The sequence below is a fragment of the Nicotiana tomentosiformis genome, chromosome 2, assembly GCF_000390325.3.
Source record: "Nicotiana tomentosiformis chromosome 2, ASM39032v3, whole genome shotgun sequence".
Lineage (NCBI taxonomy): Eukaryota > Viridiplantae > Streptophyta > Magnoliopsida > Solanales > Solanaceae > Nicotiana > Nicotiana tomentosiformis.
The window spans coordinates 148,336,769-148,350,799 of NC_090813.1; the positions used below are offsets into that span (position 1 = coordinate 148,336,769).

Here is a 14,031-nt window from a genome sequence, read left to right on the forward strand (position 1 = left end):
CTAACCTTTCGTTAACACCACCACACGTCTCTTCGATTAGCACAATGTCATCTGCAAATAACATGCTCCACGACACTTCCTCCTGAATGTGGCACGTCGGTGCATCGATTGCCAAGGCAAATAGGAAAGGGCTGGCCCCTGGTACAACCCCATCATAACTGGGAAGTGTTCCAAGTACCCTCCCACTATCCCCAGTCAAGTTTTAGCTCTATCATACATATCCTTAATAGCCCTAATATGTGCAACAGGAACACCTTTGGTCTCCCTCGACACATTATCGTAAGCCTTCTCTAAGTCGATGAACACCATGTGTAAATTCCTCTTCCTTTCCCTATACTGCTCTATCAACCTCCTAAGAAGATAAATTTCTTTCATGGTTGAACGTCCTGGCGCAAATCAGAATTGATTCTCAGAAATAGACACAATCCTCCTCACCCTCAACTCCACCACCCTCTCCCATACTTTCATGGCATGGCTTATTAACTTGATACCCCGATAGTTGTTATAAGTTTGGATATCACCCTTGTTCTTATACAATAGGATCATCATGCTCCATCTCCATTCATTTGGCATCTTTTTCATCCTAAATATGACATTAAATAACCTATTGAGCCACTCTAAGCCTGCCCTACCCACGCTCTTCCAAAGTTCCACCAGAATTTTGTCTGTCCTGGTCGCTCTCCCCTTCTCATTTTACGCATAGCCTCCTCAACCTCCACAACCTTTATACGCCTACAATACCCAAAGTCCGGACGACTCTCGGAATATTCTAAATCACCCAGCACAATGTTCCTATCCCCTTCTTCGTTCAATAGTTTATGGAAGTAAGTCTGCCATCTTCGTCGAATAAGTGCCTCATCCGATAGAACTCTGCCTTCCCCGTCCTTGATACACTTAACTTGGTCCAGGTCACGGTCCTTCCTTTCTCGCACCTTAGCTAGCGTATACAGCTTTTTATCGCCTCCTTTGCCACCAAGTTCTTTATACAAGCATTCAAATGCGGCAGTCTTAGCTGCAGTAACTGCTAACTTTGCTTCCTTCTTGGCCACCTTATATAGCTCCTTGTTCGACCTCTTCTCCACCTTGTCCACGCTCTCCAAAAATTGCAAATATTCCACTTTCTTGACATCCAATTTTCCTTGGATCTAAGTACTCCACCACCAGTCCCCTTTGTGGCCACTAGAGGGTCCATTCGAGACCCCCAAAACCTCTCTAGCCGCCTCTCTAATGTAATTCACAGTCGCGGTCCACATACCACTAGCGTGCCCACTACTCCTCCATGCACCCATAGCCAGTAACTTATCCCCCAACTCCTGGGCTCTGTCTTTAGTCAAAGCTCCCCAATTAATCCTAGGTAGACCATATACCACCCGCTTTCTTCGCTCCTTCCTGATCTCCAAATCCATGACCAGGAGCCTATGTTGAGTCGTGAGGATCTCACTCGGGATGATCTTGCAGTCTGCGCAAAGACCTTTGTCAGACTTCCTGAAGACTAAATAATCGATCTGGGTCCTGGCTAACAAACTTTGAAAAGTAACCAAGTGCTCCTCCTTCTTCAGGAAAATTGAGTTAGCTATCACCAACTCAAACGCCTTAGCAAAATCTAGCAATGAGGTTCCACCTCCGTTTCTTACTCCAAAACCAAAGCCGCCATGCATGTCATCGTAACCCCCCGACGATGACCCAATGTGGCCATTGATAGCTCCTCCTATGAAGAGCTTCTCAGTGTGTGGAATACCACGTACAACCTCATCCAGCTCCTCCCAGAAGCACTTTTTGACCTCCTCGTCCAAGCCCACTTGAGGTACATACGCACTAATCACGTTTAAAGTAGAACCCCCAACCACTAACTTAATGCACATTAGTCTGTTGTTCACCCTCCTAACATCCACCACTAAATACCGGAGATCCCTATCAACCAAGAAACCTACCCCGTTCTTGCCCCACACACATTCGGAGTACCAAAGTTTAAACGCGTCATGAGCTCTATAGAATACTAAATATAAGGTCTGAACAAAATACAATATTGTCCGGAAGATTAAAGAATAATAACAATAGACAAAGTAGGGGACATCAATGCTTGCGAAGAAAATTATAGTGCTATCTCAAAATAACCAAGCAAATCTAGATAGACAACTCGCTAGCAACCACCAGTATCAACGACACCTGGATATGAACACGAAATGCAGAGTGTAGTATGAGTATAACTGATACCATGTACTCAATAAGTATCAAGTTTAATCACTAAAAACACAGTGGCGAGGTTGGCAAAGTCTGATGCTCACTTTCAACAAGCAACAACAATAATAACAACAGAGTAATGGCATAAGGAAAAGCAGCTCAAATAATACAGGCTCAACTCTAACACAATAAGAGGAGAAATAAGCATGCTTTTTAGGTATATCAGTCAAGGCATCAAAATTTCCATAGAAATTACTTAGACATGGATTTAACAACATAAACCTGTGACTTCAAGCGCTAACATCAAGTAGAGACATCAATTACCAATTAGCATGAGAAACATACAACTCTATGCCTGCATGTCATGTATACATGGAAAATCAACAATAATACAATTTAATCATCACGTATATACAATCTCAGCACATTCATAGTGCCTGACAAAAGTATCCCTCAATGATATTCTCACGGTGCCTGGTATAATGCCCCTGAATCATACTCTCAGCACTCTCACGGTGCTTGAAAAAATGCCCATAGATTATTATATACACACACACACACACACACAGCACTATACGGGTGCCTGACATTCGCCTCTCACAAAGCTCATATCATGTGCTTGCACTCACAGGTTCAAAGTAATATGCCTGACTCCAGTGGGGCAAATCCTAGCCCAAGCACTGATTGGATCAAAATCAACGATCAACATCACTCAGTTCAATATGGGTCTTGGTGCAAGCAGCTCCCCACAATCAATAGCAACACTCAACCATCAATGTTACCCAGCCCAATATGGGGCCTTGATGTAGTCACCACCTTGCAATCAATATCAACATGGCTTTATGGTCCCAAATAAATCATTAATCTCTTCAAGTCTCAATATGTAACGACTCGATTAGTTGTATTACTTTCTAAATCCATGTTCCTCTATTTAAGACTTCTTTTATGTGTTTTCCTTACTTTATGACTTGCGGGGAGGGTTAGTTTTATTTTGGAAGGGTTCGGGTTCAATCCAAAACACTTAGTTCCATTATAGTGACCTAAGGTGGACATGTTTGACTTAAGTCAACACTTTGAGTAAATGATCTCGGAATCAAGATTTGAATATTCAGTAGGTTCGTATGACAATTTTGGACTTGGGCGTATGTTCGGATTGAGTTTCGGGTGGACCGGGACTGTTTCGGCGCTTATTGTCAGAAGTTGACAACTTGAAGGTTTTAGAATTTTCTAAGTTTGATTTGAAGTAGACTTTGGTGTTATTGATGTCGGTTTGGGAATCCAAGCCTTAGAATAGGTTCGTATAGCGATTGGAGACTTGTGCATAACATTTAGCGTCATTCTGAGTTATCTAAGTATGATTTGTCGCGTTCGGAGTTGGTTAGAAGAAGTTTGAAGTTGAGAAGTTGATTAATTTGGTTTTGAGGTGTGATTCTTGGTTTCAATGTTATCTTATGTGTTCCGAGACTTTGAGTAGGTGCAGATTATATTTATGGACTTGTTGGTATAATTGGACGAGATCCCGGTTGGCTCGAGTGAGTTTCGGACCACCCAGAGCAAATTTGAAGTTGGCAGATTTTTGTTGGTTCTGGTTTTGTTCTTTGCAAATGCGATGGGAGTCATGCATTCACGATGAAGGATTTGGGCTGGAGGCATTTTGTGCTTCACGTTCATGTTGGGTGAGCCACGTTCGCGAAGGCTTGGGGCAGTGGAGCTACACGTTTGCAAGAAGGATGTCGCGTTCGCGAAGAAGAAGTAGGGATTTGAGGTTGAACTTCATGATTGCGTAGGTTTGGTCACGTTCGCATATGTTAGTCTAGGTAAGACATCATCTTCGCGAAGCCTTTGTCGGGGTGACCGCAGATTTTGCCTTCGCGATCGCGAGGAGGCTTCTGTGATCGCGAAGAGGAAGGGCCTGGGTAGAATGTATTTTTATTTCGGGACTTATTTCTCTCACGTTGCAATTGGCTCGGGCGATTTTGGAGCTCTTTGGAGGGGGGTTTTCATCAAGTATTATAGGGTGAGTGATTTCTACCAATTATGAGTTAAATACATAGATTATGAGTAGATTTTAACGTGGAAATTAGTGAAGTTTTAGGGATTTTGTTGGAAAACCTAGGTTTAATAAAAATGGGATTTGACAACGAAATTGATTATGGAATTGGTTATAAGTTATATATTTGAGTTCTTAAGGTCATGGGTAACATTTATCTTCAAACATTTTCGGAATTCGGGCATGTGGCCCCTGAGTTGACTTTTGTTGACTTTCCGAGTTAGGTTGGTAAATTACTCTAATAGTTTAATTATGAGCTTTTGAGCATATATTTATTGTTTTGTATGTCGTTTGATTAGTTTCGGTTTTCTCGGCCTTGATTTGAGGTGACTAGTGAGGTTTGAGAGTCGACTTGAGGGCTTGGAAGCGAGATAAGTCTCTTGCCTAATCTTATAAGAGAGAATTATCCCCATAGGTATTCTAATCATGTTTATGTTTGTGCGTAGCTAAAATCATATTTATGTCCGGGTATACTTAGATCTTCACCATGCCTTAATTGTAATACTTGATCTAAACTTATTTATTTGATTGCTTAAGAATATTAATTGAGATTGGATTAGAGTTTATGGTTGACTGAGTCTCTTCACCTTAAGTTTTGGCTAGATACTTGATTTTCGATAAAAAGTATGTTTTCATTGCATTCCTATCCTCGTTTTGTGTTTATGTGACCGGTAGTTTGGAAAATTTCTCTATTCCTATGGATCGGGTCGTACGCCTCGGCAGTGCTATGAAATAGCATTATAGATTGGGACGTACGACCTCGGCAGTATATTTGAGATGCATCTATTGATCTGGCCACACGTCCTCAGTAGTGTACACCATTATTATGGTTCAAGCCGTACGACACAGGTAGAATTCGTGCGCAATATTTGATAGGAGTCAAAATACGCATGAGCATTCCTTCTTGACTTGAGACTTGAAATTTACTTGATGTTCCTTGTTCGTTTGATATAGCATATAGTATTTGAGGATCTTATATTATTATTATGTTTAAGGATCATGTTATTTACAATTACTTATTTCATCGCTACTTGTTGTGTTTCATGCTTGTCTATTTTCATGTGCTTTAGTTATTGGACCACTAGTAAGTATCGTTGTCGATCCTTCACTACGACTTCTTCGAGGTTGGACTAGATACTTACTGGGTACGCGTTGATTTACGTTTGCATACTACACTTCTGCTCTAATTGTGCAGGTACTGAGGCAGGTACTCTAGGAGGTCATTCGGGTGTGCATACGCACTATCCGAAGACTTAGTGGTAAGATGCTCTCCATGCTTTGATCTGCAGCACCCGGGGTCTGCTTCTTATTATGTTTATTATTTTTTTCTATTTTATTTTAGACAGTAGCTATAATGAGGTTTGTATATTTTACTAGATTATTCGTGCACTTGTGACACCAGGTCTTGGGTATTTCTGGTGGATGTTCATGGTTGTACCTAATGTTATTATCACTTTGCTTCATGTTTACTTATACTCTGTGATTTGGTAAGGAAATACGTATATTGTCATCATTTACAAATTTAATTCCATTTACTTAATGTAATTCCTGATTTAAAAAGTATAAAAATGGATAATTAACGAGCGCATCCTAGAGTTACTCCAGGGGTACCACCAGTGGATCTGGTGGAGGATCCTGTTATTGAGGAGGAGGATGAGGTACCTATAGCTGAGCCGGCCCGAGCAGACTTTATGACTGCACTGGGATTTCAGGAGGTCATGGGCTGTATGCTGCAGTTCATGGATTCTATGACTTAGGTTGGACTATTTCCAGCAGATTCGGCTATATTTCAGGCGGGAGAGGGAGCACAGACCCCTATCGCTTATGCTCTCGGGCACGCTGTTGTCGTTTATCAGACCCCAGGTTGAATACCTACGGGCGGGGTTCAACCTGTTGCAACTATTACGGCAGAGACTAGATCAACCGCGATCGTTGAAGAGCAGAAGCGGTTGGACAGATGGACTAGACTTCATCCTCCTTTCTTTTGTGGTGAGAAGTCAGAGAAACCATATGATTTCATTGACCATTGCAGGGAGAGGCTGCATAATATCGGGGTAGTGGAGTCTAACGGGGTGGACTTTACCATATTTTAGCTAGAGGGGAAGGCCCGTAGATGGTGGGAGTCTTATCTCTAGAGCAGGCCAGCATTACTCCCTGTTGTGTCTTTCTTTGTGAGCTCGTTCTTCTGTTTCCTTGTGTTCTGAAGTTCCTGAGTTGATTTACTTGTCGTATTCTCGTATTATTGGCATTGTTGCTGTTGTATTCAGTATTGTTGAGCTGAGGTCTATGCGTGGTTGTGATATTGAAACTATTTTGAGGAAATGTTGTGGCATGTGGGAACACATTGTGAAAGTCATCTAATCGAGATGTTATGTTTTGGCACATGTGTTATTGTTGAGAGAATTGTTATTGTGTTTGCACAAGGTTTCTGCCATGTAGTTGTTATTGTGTTTGCATGAGGTTTCTGTCGTGTGGTTGTTATTGTGTTTGCACGAGGTTTCTACCGTGCGGTTGTTATATGTTTTCATGAGGTTTCTGTCGTACTGTTGTTATTATTGATACGCATACGGTGGTATAAGGTCTAGATGTTGAAATGCATGCGGTGAGATACAGTAGGCTTGAAATGCGTGACTAGTAGGGGAACTACTAGAAGCCATGTGGTGTGATAAGGTCGGCTAAAACGCGGGATGCTATTTCGGAAAAAATAATTTTCAAAACTAAATATAAAGGCTCTCGTGGTGCTATAAGGAAAGTTGTGATTCATTTTTTTGTACTTGTTTTTGATTGTTGTTTCCTTAGCAAACTATTAATTGTCTTCCTCCATGTTGCAATATTTGCTTATTTCTATGTAGCCAATCTTGTTGTGCTTGCCGTTGCTTTAACTTCATTGTTGTCTTGCTTACACTGTACATTTAGTGGTGATCGCTTCTTTGTGTCATTCATTGTCTCTACTCTTATTTGTTGACTTTAATTGTGGTACAACACAAGCACAAGAATACACGTAGATGAATCACCCATATTGGTTTAATAAAATGAATCCTGACGCTATTGACCATTACATGTACTCTTGTCTACTTACCTTCTGTGTGAGAGCTGTTCTCGTGGTACGTGAGTCGTCCGTGCGGTTATGAATTATAATGCGGGCACAAGATGCCAAGTGATTATGGTTCATGAATTGGAACCCGCGAGTTGTGATTATGAGGTTTGGTACCTCGTGGAAATGCTTGAACAGATCTGTTGTGAAAGCGGTTGTTCATATCGAGTAGTTGCTGGTTTTCCTTTATTTGGTTTCACAGGACTTAGACTGTCATTAGCTTACTCTACAGCATTATTACCTAACTGCTTCCTGTTAAATGTTGGTTTCATGCTTGTTCATGTTGTTTAGTCTGGTAGGTGTCTTGACTGTCCCTCATCACTACTCCACTGAGATTAGTCTTGATACTTACTGGGTATCCCTATGGTGTACTCATACTATGCTTCTGCACATTTTTGTGCAGATCTAGGTGCCACGGTTATTGTTGATTATTAGTTGGCTGGTTGAGCATTGCTGTGAAGACTCAAGATAAACCTGTCGTCACGTTCGCAGGCCTCGGAGTCACTTTCTGATATTGTACTTGTACTGCTTAATTCTATTCCGAACAGTTGTATTTAGGAATTTTGTTTCTAGCAAATTCAGTAGAGCTTATGACTTGTACTACCGGTTTTGGGAATTGTAAGTTGTGTATAAAGATTTCTATTTCATATTTATTATTTGATGGTTGAATTCTTCTATTAATTTAGTAAGTGCTAGGCTTACCTAGTCTTGGAGGCTAGGTGCCGTCACGACATCATATGTTGGGAAATTGAGGTCGTGACAGATGGACGATAGCTTCCATTCTCATCTGCTCAAAGTTCTTTCCTTATACACATTCCCACACGCATTCTTCTCAATGTGCATAAGGTCTAGATTATGATGCAACAAGTTCGTTTCCTAATAAGGAAGATCAACAAATATGCTCCTCTTTCTCCATTGTCTCGATCTAGCTTCATTAACAGTTTGTCTTCGAGTTCTTTTACCTTTATTATTCAAATCAGGTACTTTTCCAAAATTGACATTAAAGCCCTCTACTTGTTTCAAGATGTCTGACCCTGATAATGCAATTGGTGGCTCTCGTTGCTCGAATTTCCCATTAAAATGAACACGTTGCAATCTAAAATGATGGCCACTTTCAAGAAAACGATGATGACCCATAAAATATCATTTTTTACTATGCTTCAATCTGCAAGAGTATGCACCAAAGTTACACGTAGGGCAAGCAAATCTAGTGTATTTATTCCATCCAGATAAGGTACCAAGCCCAGAAAAATCACTAATTGTCCACATAAAAGCTGCTCGCATTTTAAATATTTCATTCTTTGAAGAATATAATGTCTTCACTCTATCGTGCCACAATTGACTCAACTCTTGGATAAGAGGTTGTAAATATACATTTATGTCATTGCCTGGTATTTGTTTTCCTAGAATGATCATTGAAAGAATGAATGGTTTGTTTCATGCACTCCCAAGGAGTACGGTTGTATGAAATAAGTATCACTGGCCAGATACTACAGTTTGTTGCAATTGCTCTAAAAGGATTGAAACTGTCACTAGCTAGGCCTAATCGTACATTCTGAGGATCTGCAGCAAATTCAGGATGAAGTAAGTCAAATGTTTTCAAGCTTGAGAATCCCTAGGATGCCTCATCAATCCATCTTGGGTACCCTCTAAAGAATGCCATCTCATAGACTTGGCAAATTTAGAGCACATGAACAATCTTTGTAACCTTGACTTTAGTGGAAAGTAGCGCAAAATGTTTCTTCTTACTATCCTTCCACCTAGATGTCTTGCATCTTTTACATTCTTTCAAGCCTTCATCTTCACCAAAATATAACATATAATCATTTAGGAAAGCATATATCGTGGTATAATTAAGACCAAGTTTGTTGATGGTTTTCTTGGCCTCATAAAAGGAACCAGGAATCTTGGCATCTTTAAAGGCATTCTTAAATAATTCTAGTATTATACTCATTGCTTTGTCAGTCATTCGATAAAGACATTTTATATGATATAATTTGATTATAAAGGATAATTTGGAAGCTTATAAACTGTAATGATCTGGTCGGTCGTTTTGAGTGTTGTAGCCCCGTTCCCCTATTTACTGCCTTTTTATGCTCAATTGTCATTATGTGACTTGCCGGAGTAGTTGGTTCGGTTCCGGGGATGTTTCGGAAATAGTTGAGGTACTTAGTCTCAAGGTTGGATGCTTAAGTTAAAAAAGGTTAACTAAATGTGGAATTATGTGTAAATTACTCTGGAATGGAGTTTCGATGGTTCTGATAGATATGTTAGGTGATTTTGGACTTAGGAATGTGTCCGGATAGTGATTCAGAGGTCTGTAGTTGACTTAGGCTTGAAATGGCAAATATTGGAAAATTAGAAGTTTTGAAAATTGAGAAGTTTGACCGAGAGTTGACTTTGTGGTTACCGGGCTCAGATTTTTGTTCTAGGAGTTGGAGTTGGTCCGCTGTGTCATTTATGACTTGTGTGCAAAATATGAGGTTAATCGGACTTGATTTGATAGGTTTCGGCATTGATTGTAAAAGTTGGAATTTCTTAAGTTTCATTAAGCTTGAATTGGGGTGCATTTCATTTTTTTAATGTTGTTTGATGTGATTTGAGGGCTCGACTAAGTTCGTATCGTATTTTTGGACTTGTTGGTGTGTTTGGTTGAGGTCCCGGGGGCCTCGGGTTGGTTTTGGATGGTCAACGGATCAAATTTTGGACTTGAGAAATAGCTGAAGAATGTTGGACTGGTGTAATCGCACATGCAGATGTCATGGTCGCAAATGCGAGGCCGCAGATGCGTAGAGGGCATCGTAGAAGTGGCCTGGAAGGAAGTGGGCAGTGGTCGTAGATGCGAGGTTATTTTTCGCACCTACGTGGTCTACAGAAGCGTACCTGTAGATACGGAAGATTGGCAGTAGGTGCACGAGGACGGGAGTTGTGTTTTCTGCAGAAGCGGATTTTTGACCAAAAAAGCGGTACCGCAGAAGCAGAGTTTTGGACCGCAGAAGCGGAATCTCTTGGCAGTGTTTAAATTCGAAGAGTTCCGAGTTTTTAATCATTTTTGGACATTACAATCTCGAATTGAGGCAATTTGTGAGAGGGATTTCGGGGAGTTTCTTGAGATAAGTCACTTGTTATCATTTTTATTCAATAATATTGTTTCTCCATTGAATTTCCCACCTAGTTTATGTGTTTTTGAGGTGGAATTTTAGAAGTGCAGAGGCTAGGGATTTGGAGAGTAAAATTTTGGGATTTGAGTGACGATTTGGTGTCGGAATTTGATAAATTTGGTATGGTTGGACTCGTGGTTGAACGGGCTTTCGGATTTTGTAACTTTTATTAAATTTCGAGATGTGGTCCCAGGGGGCGACTTTTGAGTTGACTTTTGACTTTTAATTAAGAACTCGATATTTTCATATGGAATTAATTACTTTAGCTCGTGTTAATTGTATCAAATTATTTACGGCTAGATTCGAGGCATTTGGAGGCCGATTCACGAGGCAAGGGCTTGTTGGAGTATAGATTTGCACGTTTTGAGGTAAGTAACACTTCTAAACTTGGTTCTGAGGGGTTGAAACCCTGAATTACGTGTTATGTAATTGGTGTTGAGGTGACGCACATGCTAGGTGACGGGCGTGTGGGCGTGCACCGTAGGAATTGTGACTTGGTCAATTCCGTGGAACTGTATAGTTGAATAATCTTATCGCTATCACTATATTCTCCATGTGTTAGAGAAATTGAGATGCAAGTCGTGTTAGAAATCATGCTTAGGCTACATGCTGGTACTGTTGGGACCTACAGAGTTCGTGTTCCATGTTGAATTATTTGCTTAATTTGCAATTATGTACTTAGTCAGAGCTATTCTTTGCATATCATATCTCACTCTTTGTTGCCATTTATTGATACATCATATCATCATTGTTTGGGCTGATTATTATGATTCTTGTGAGCCCAAGAGACTGGAGAGATTGATGAATGAGTGAGGCCGAGGGCCTGATTGTGAGGATATTTATGGGATTGGGCTGCACGCCGTAGAATGTTTTATTGATCCATGCCATGATTGGCTTATTATATCGCTTGGGTTGGGTTTGCCCCTTCGGAATCTGCACACCCACAGTAAGCACAGGTACCTACTGAGTGTGAGTGGAAGTGCCGATCGATTGGGAGGATTGAGTGACTATAAGGATGGAGTGACTGTGAGGATGGAGTAAATGGGAGAAATGAGCGATTGATACTCTGAGAGTATGCATATGATTTCATCACTGTTTTGTATTAGTTGGCATACGTAACTGACATGTAGATATCGAGATGTACCATATCTTGTTTCACTTTAACTTAACATATCATACCTGTTTGAGCTTTAATTGTTAAACTTGAAAGCATGCCTACATTTTTGTACCGTATTTCTGTAATTGGACTGTACCTGTGAAGCTCGTCATTACTTTCAGCCCAAAAGTTAGATTTGTTACTTAATGAGTTGGTTGTACTCACATTACACCCTGCACATCATGTGCAGATCTAGGCATTTATGGACACGGTGGTTGCTGATCTAAGAGTTTTTAGTCATTCGAAGATTATCGAGGTAGCTGCCTTTGCGTCCGCAGACCTTGACTCTCCTCCCCTATCCCTCAGTTTTACTTATTCAGTTTCTACTTCCTTAGACAGTGTATCAGACTTTGTATTTGTATAGATGCTCATGTACTCAGTGACACCCCAGTTTTTGGGAAACTTCTGTATTGAGTTGTGACATTTTCATCCGATTTTTATGAAATTCTCACTTATTTAAATATGCTTTAGTATATTTTGAATTTGAAAGAGTTGGTATGTGTGAGTTGTCGTCCTGCCTAGTATCATGATAGGCGCCATCATAACAGGTCGAGTTTTGGGTCGTGACAAGTTGGTATCAGAGCCTAGGTTACATAGGTCTCACGAGTCATGAGAAGTTTTAGTAGAGCCTTGCGGATCGGTACAGAGACGTCTGTATTTATCTTTGAGAGGCTGCCGAACCCCTAGGAAAACTTTACATTCTTGTATTCTTGTTGTGCGAATTTGTTGATCGGGGGAACTAAACCTCTGTTACTCTATTCTCTCATAGATGGTGAGGACACGTGCTATCAGACCGGGCGAACAGCTATCAGTACCACCAGCTAGGTCCACGAGAGGTCGGGGTCGCAGTAGGGGCCGAAGTGCAGCTCGTACATCAGCTAGAGCAGCACCTGCAGATCCACCAGTTGCTCTAGCTTAGGAGCAGGTTCCAGATGTGTTTGAGCCAGTGGGGCCAGCTCAAGCACCACTTGTGCCCCTTGTGATTCCAGACCTTCAGGAGGCTTTGGCTCAGATATTGACTGTTTGCACTAGCCTTGCTCAACCAGTTTCTGTTCAAATCGCGCCATCCACTTCTCAAGCCGAGGGAGGCACTCAGACTCCCACCGCCCGTACTCCAGAGCAGGTGATGTAGGAACTTCAGACACCGGGGGTACTTCTAGCCCAGCTGGTTACAGTTGCTCAGACTTAGGTGGGTCCCATTATGACTGATGAGGAGCAGAAGAGGCTGGAGAGATTTGGGAGGCTCAGGCCTCCATCATTCAGTGTGGCTGAGTCAGAGGATGCACAGGACTTCTTGGATATGTGCCAGTAGATTCTTTGCACGGTGGGTATTCTAGAGACTAGTGGAGTCTCCTTTACTACTTTTCAGCTATCAGGGGCTGCCTTCAGATGGTGGAAGGCCTATGAAAGGAGAAGGACAGTTGGTGTTGCACCACTTTCATGGCATGAGTTCTCTGTTCTCTTCATGGAGAAGTTTGTGCCACGGACTCGCAGGGAGGAGCTACACAGGCAGTTCGAGCAACTACAACAGGAGGGCATGTCTGTGACCCAGTATGAGATGAGATTTTCAGAGTTGGCTCGTCACGCAGTTTGGTTGGTTCCCAATGAGAGGGAAAGGATTAGGAGGTTCATTGATGGCCTACACTATCAGTTGTATTTTATTATGACTCAGGAGTGTGTATCCGGTGCTAGATTTGATGAGTTAGTTGATATTGCTCGGTGGATAGAAATGGTCCGTAGTCAGGAGCGTGAGGAGAGGGAGGTCAAGAGGCCTCCTGTTTCGGGTGATCTCAGTGGTGTTCCTTCCGGGGGACAGTCCTGCCACATCAGGGGTCATCCTTATAGGCTCGCTCAGATGGCTCATCCATTTCATCGTGTTGCATCAGCTAGCCATGGTTTGTATAGTGCTCATCTGGGTCAGTCATCTCCCAGTGCTCTCCCAGCTCAGAGTTCATCCCGTGCTCCATCGGTTCAGGGTTCATCTGTGCCAGGTCCTTCTAGCAGTTACTCCGGTACTCGGGGCCTAATTCAGTCCCCACCACCACCAGCGGGGAGTTGCTTTGAGTGTGGGGAGTTTGGGCATATGTGGAGACAGTGTCCTCGTATCCCGGGAGGTCCAAAGCAGTAGAGGGGTCAGGCTATGACTTTCACACCAGTTACTTCATCACACTCCCAACTAGCTCGGGGTGAGGCCCAGGCAGCTAGAGGTCGCCCTAGAGGGGAAGGCCGATCAAGTGGTGGTCAAGCCCGATTCTATGTTATTCTTGCCACGCCAGATGATGTTGCTACAGATGCAGTGATCACAGGTATTGTCTTAGTGTGCCATAGAGATGCTTCCACATTATTTGACCCTGGTTCTACTTATTCCTATGTATCATCCTATTTTACT

General features: G+C 41.9%; 2 protein-coding genes across 2 annotated transcripts; one reads left to right on the forward strand and one right to left on the reverse strand.

The window, feature by feature from the left end:
* Positions 1–617: 617 nt before the first annotated feature.
* LOC138905833 (uncharacterized) lies at positions 618–1,862 on the reverse strand. Its single transcript, XM_070194350.1, has 2 exons — positions 1,209–1,862; positions 618–1,145 (listed from the first exon to the last, which is right to left on the reverse strand). The coding sequence occupies exons 1-2, from the start codon at positions 1,860–1,862 to the stop codon at positions 618–620; spliced, it is 1,182 nt and encodes a 393-aa protein (XP_070050451.1).
* A 10,981-nt stretch (positions 1,863–12,843) lies between these two features.
* On the forward strand, positions 12,844–13,770 carry LOC138905835 (uncharacterized). The gene is made up of 2 exons (XM_070194351.1): positions 12,844–12,950; positions 13,032–13,770. The coding sequence occupies exons 1-2, from the start codon at positions 12,844–12,846 to the stop codon at positions 13,768–13,770; spliced, it is 846 nt and encodes a 281-aa protein (XP_070050452.1).
* Positions 13,771–14,031: the final 261 nt, after the last annotated feature.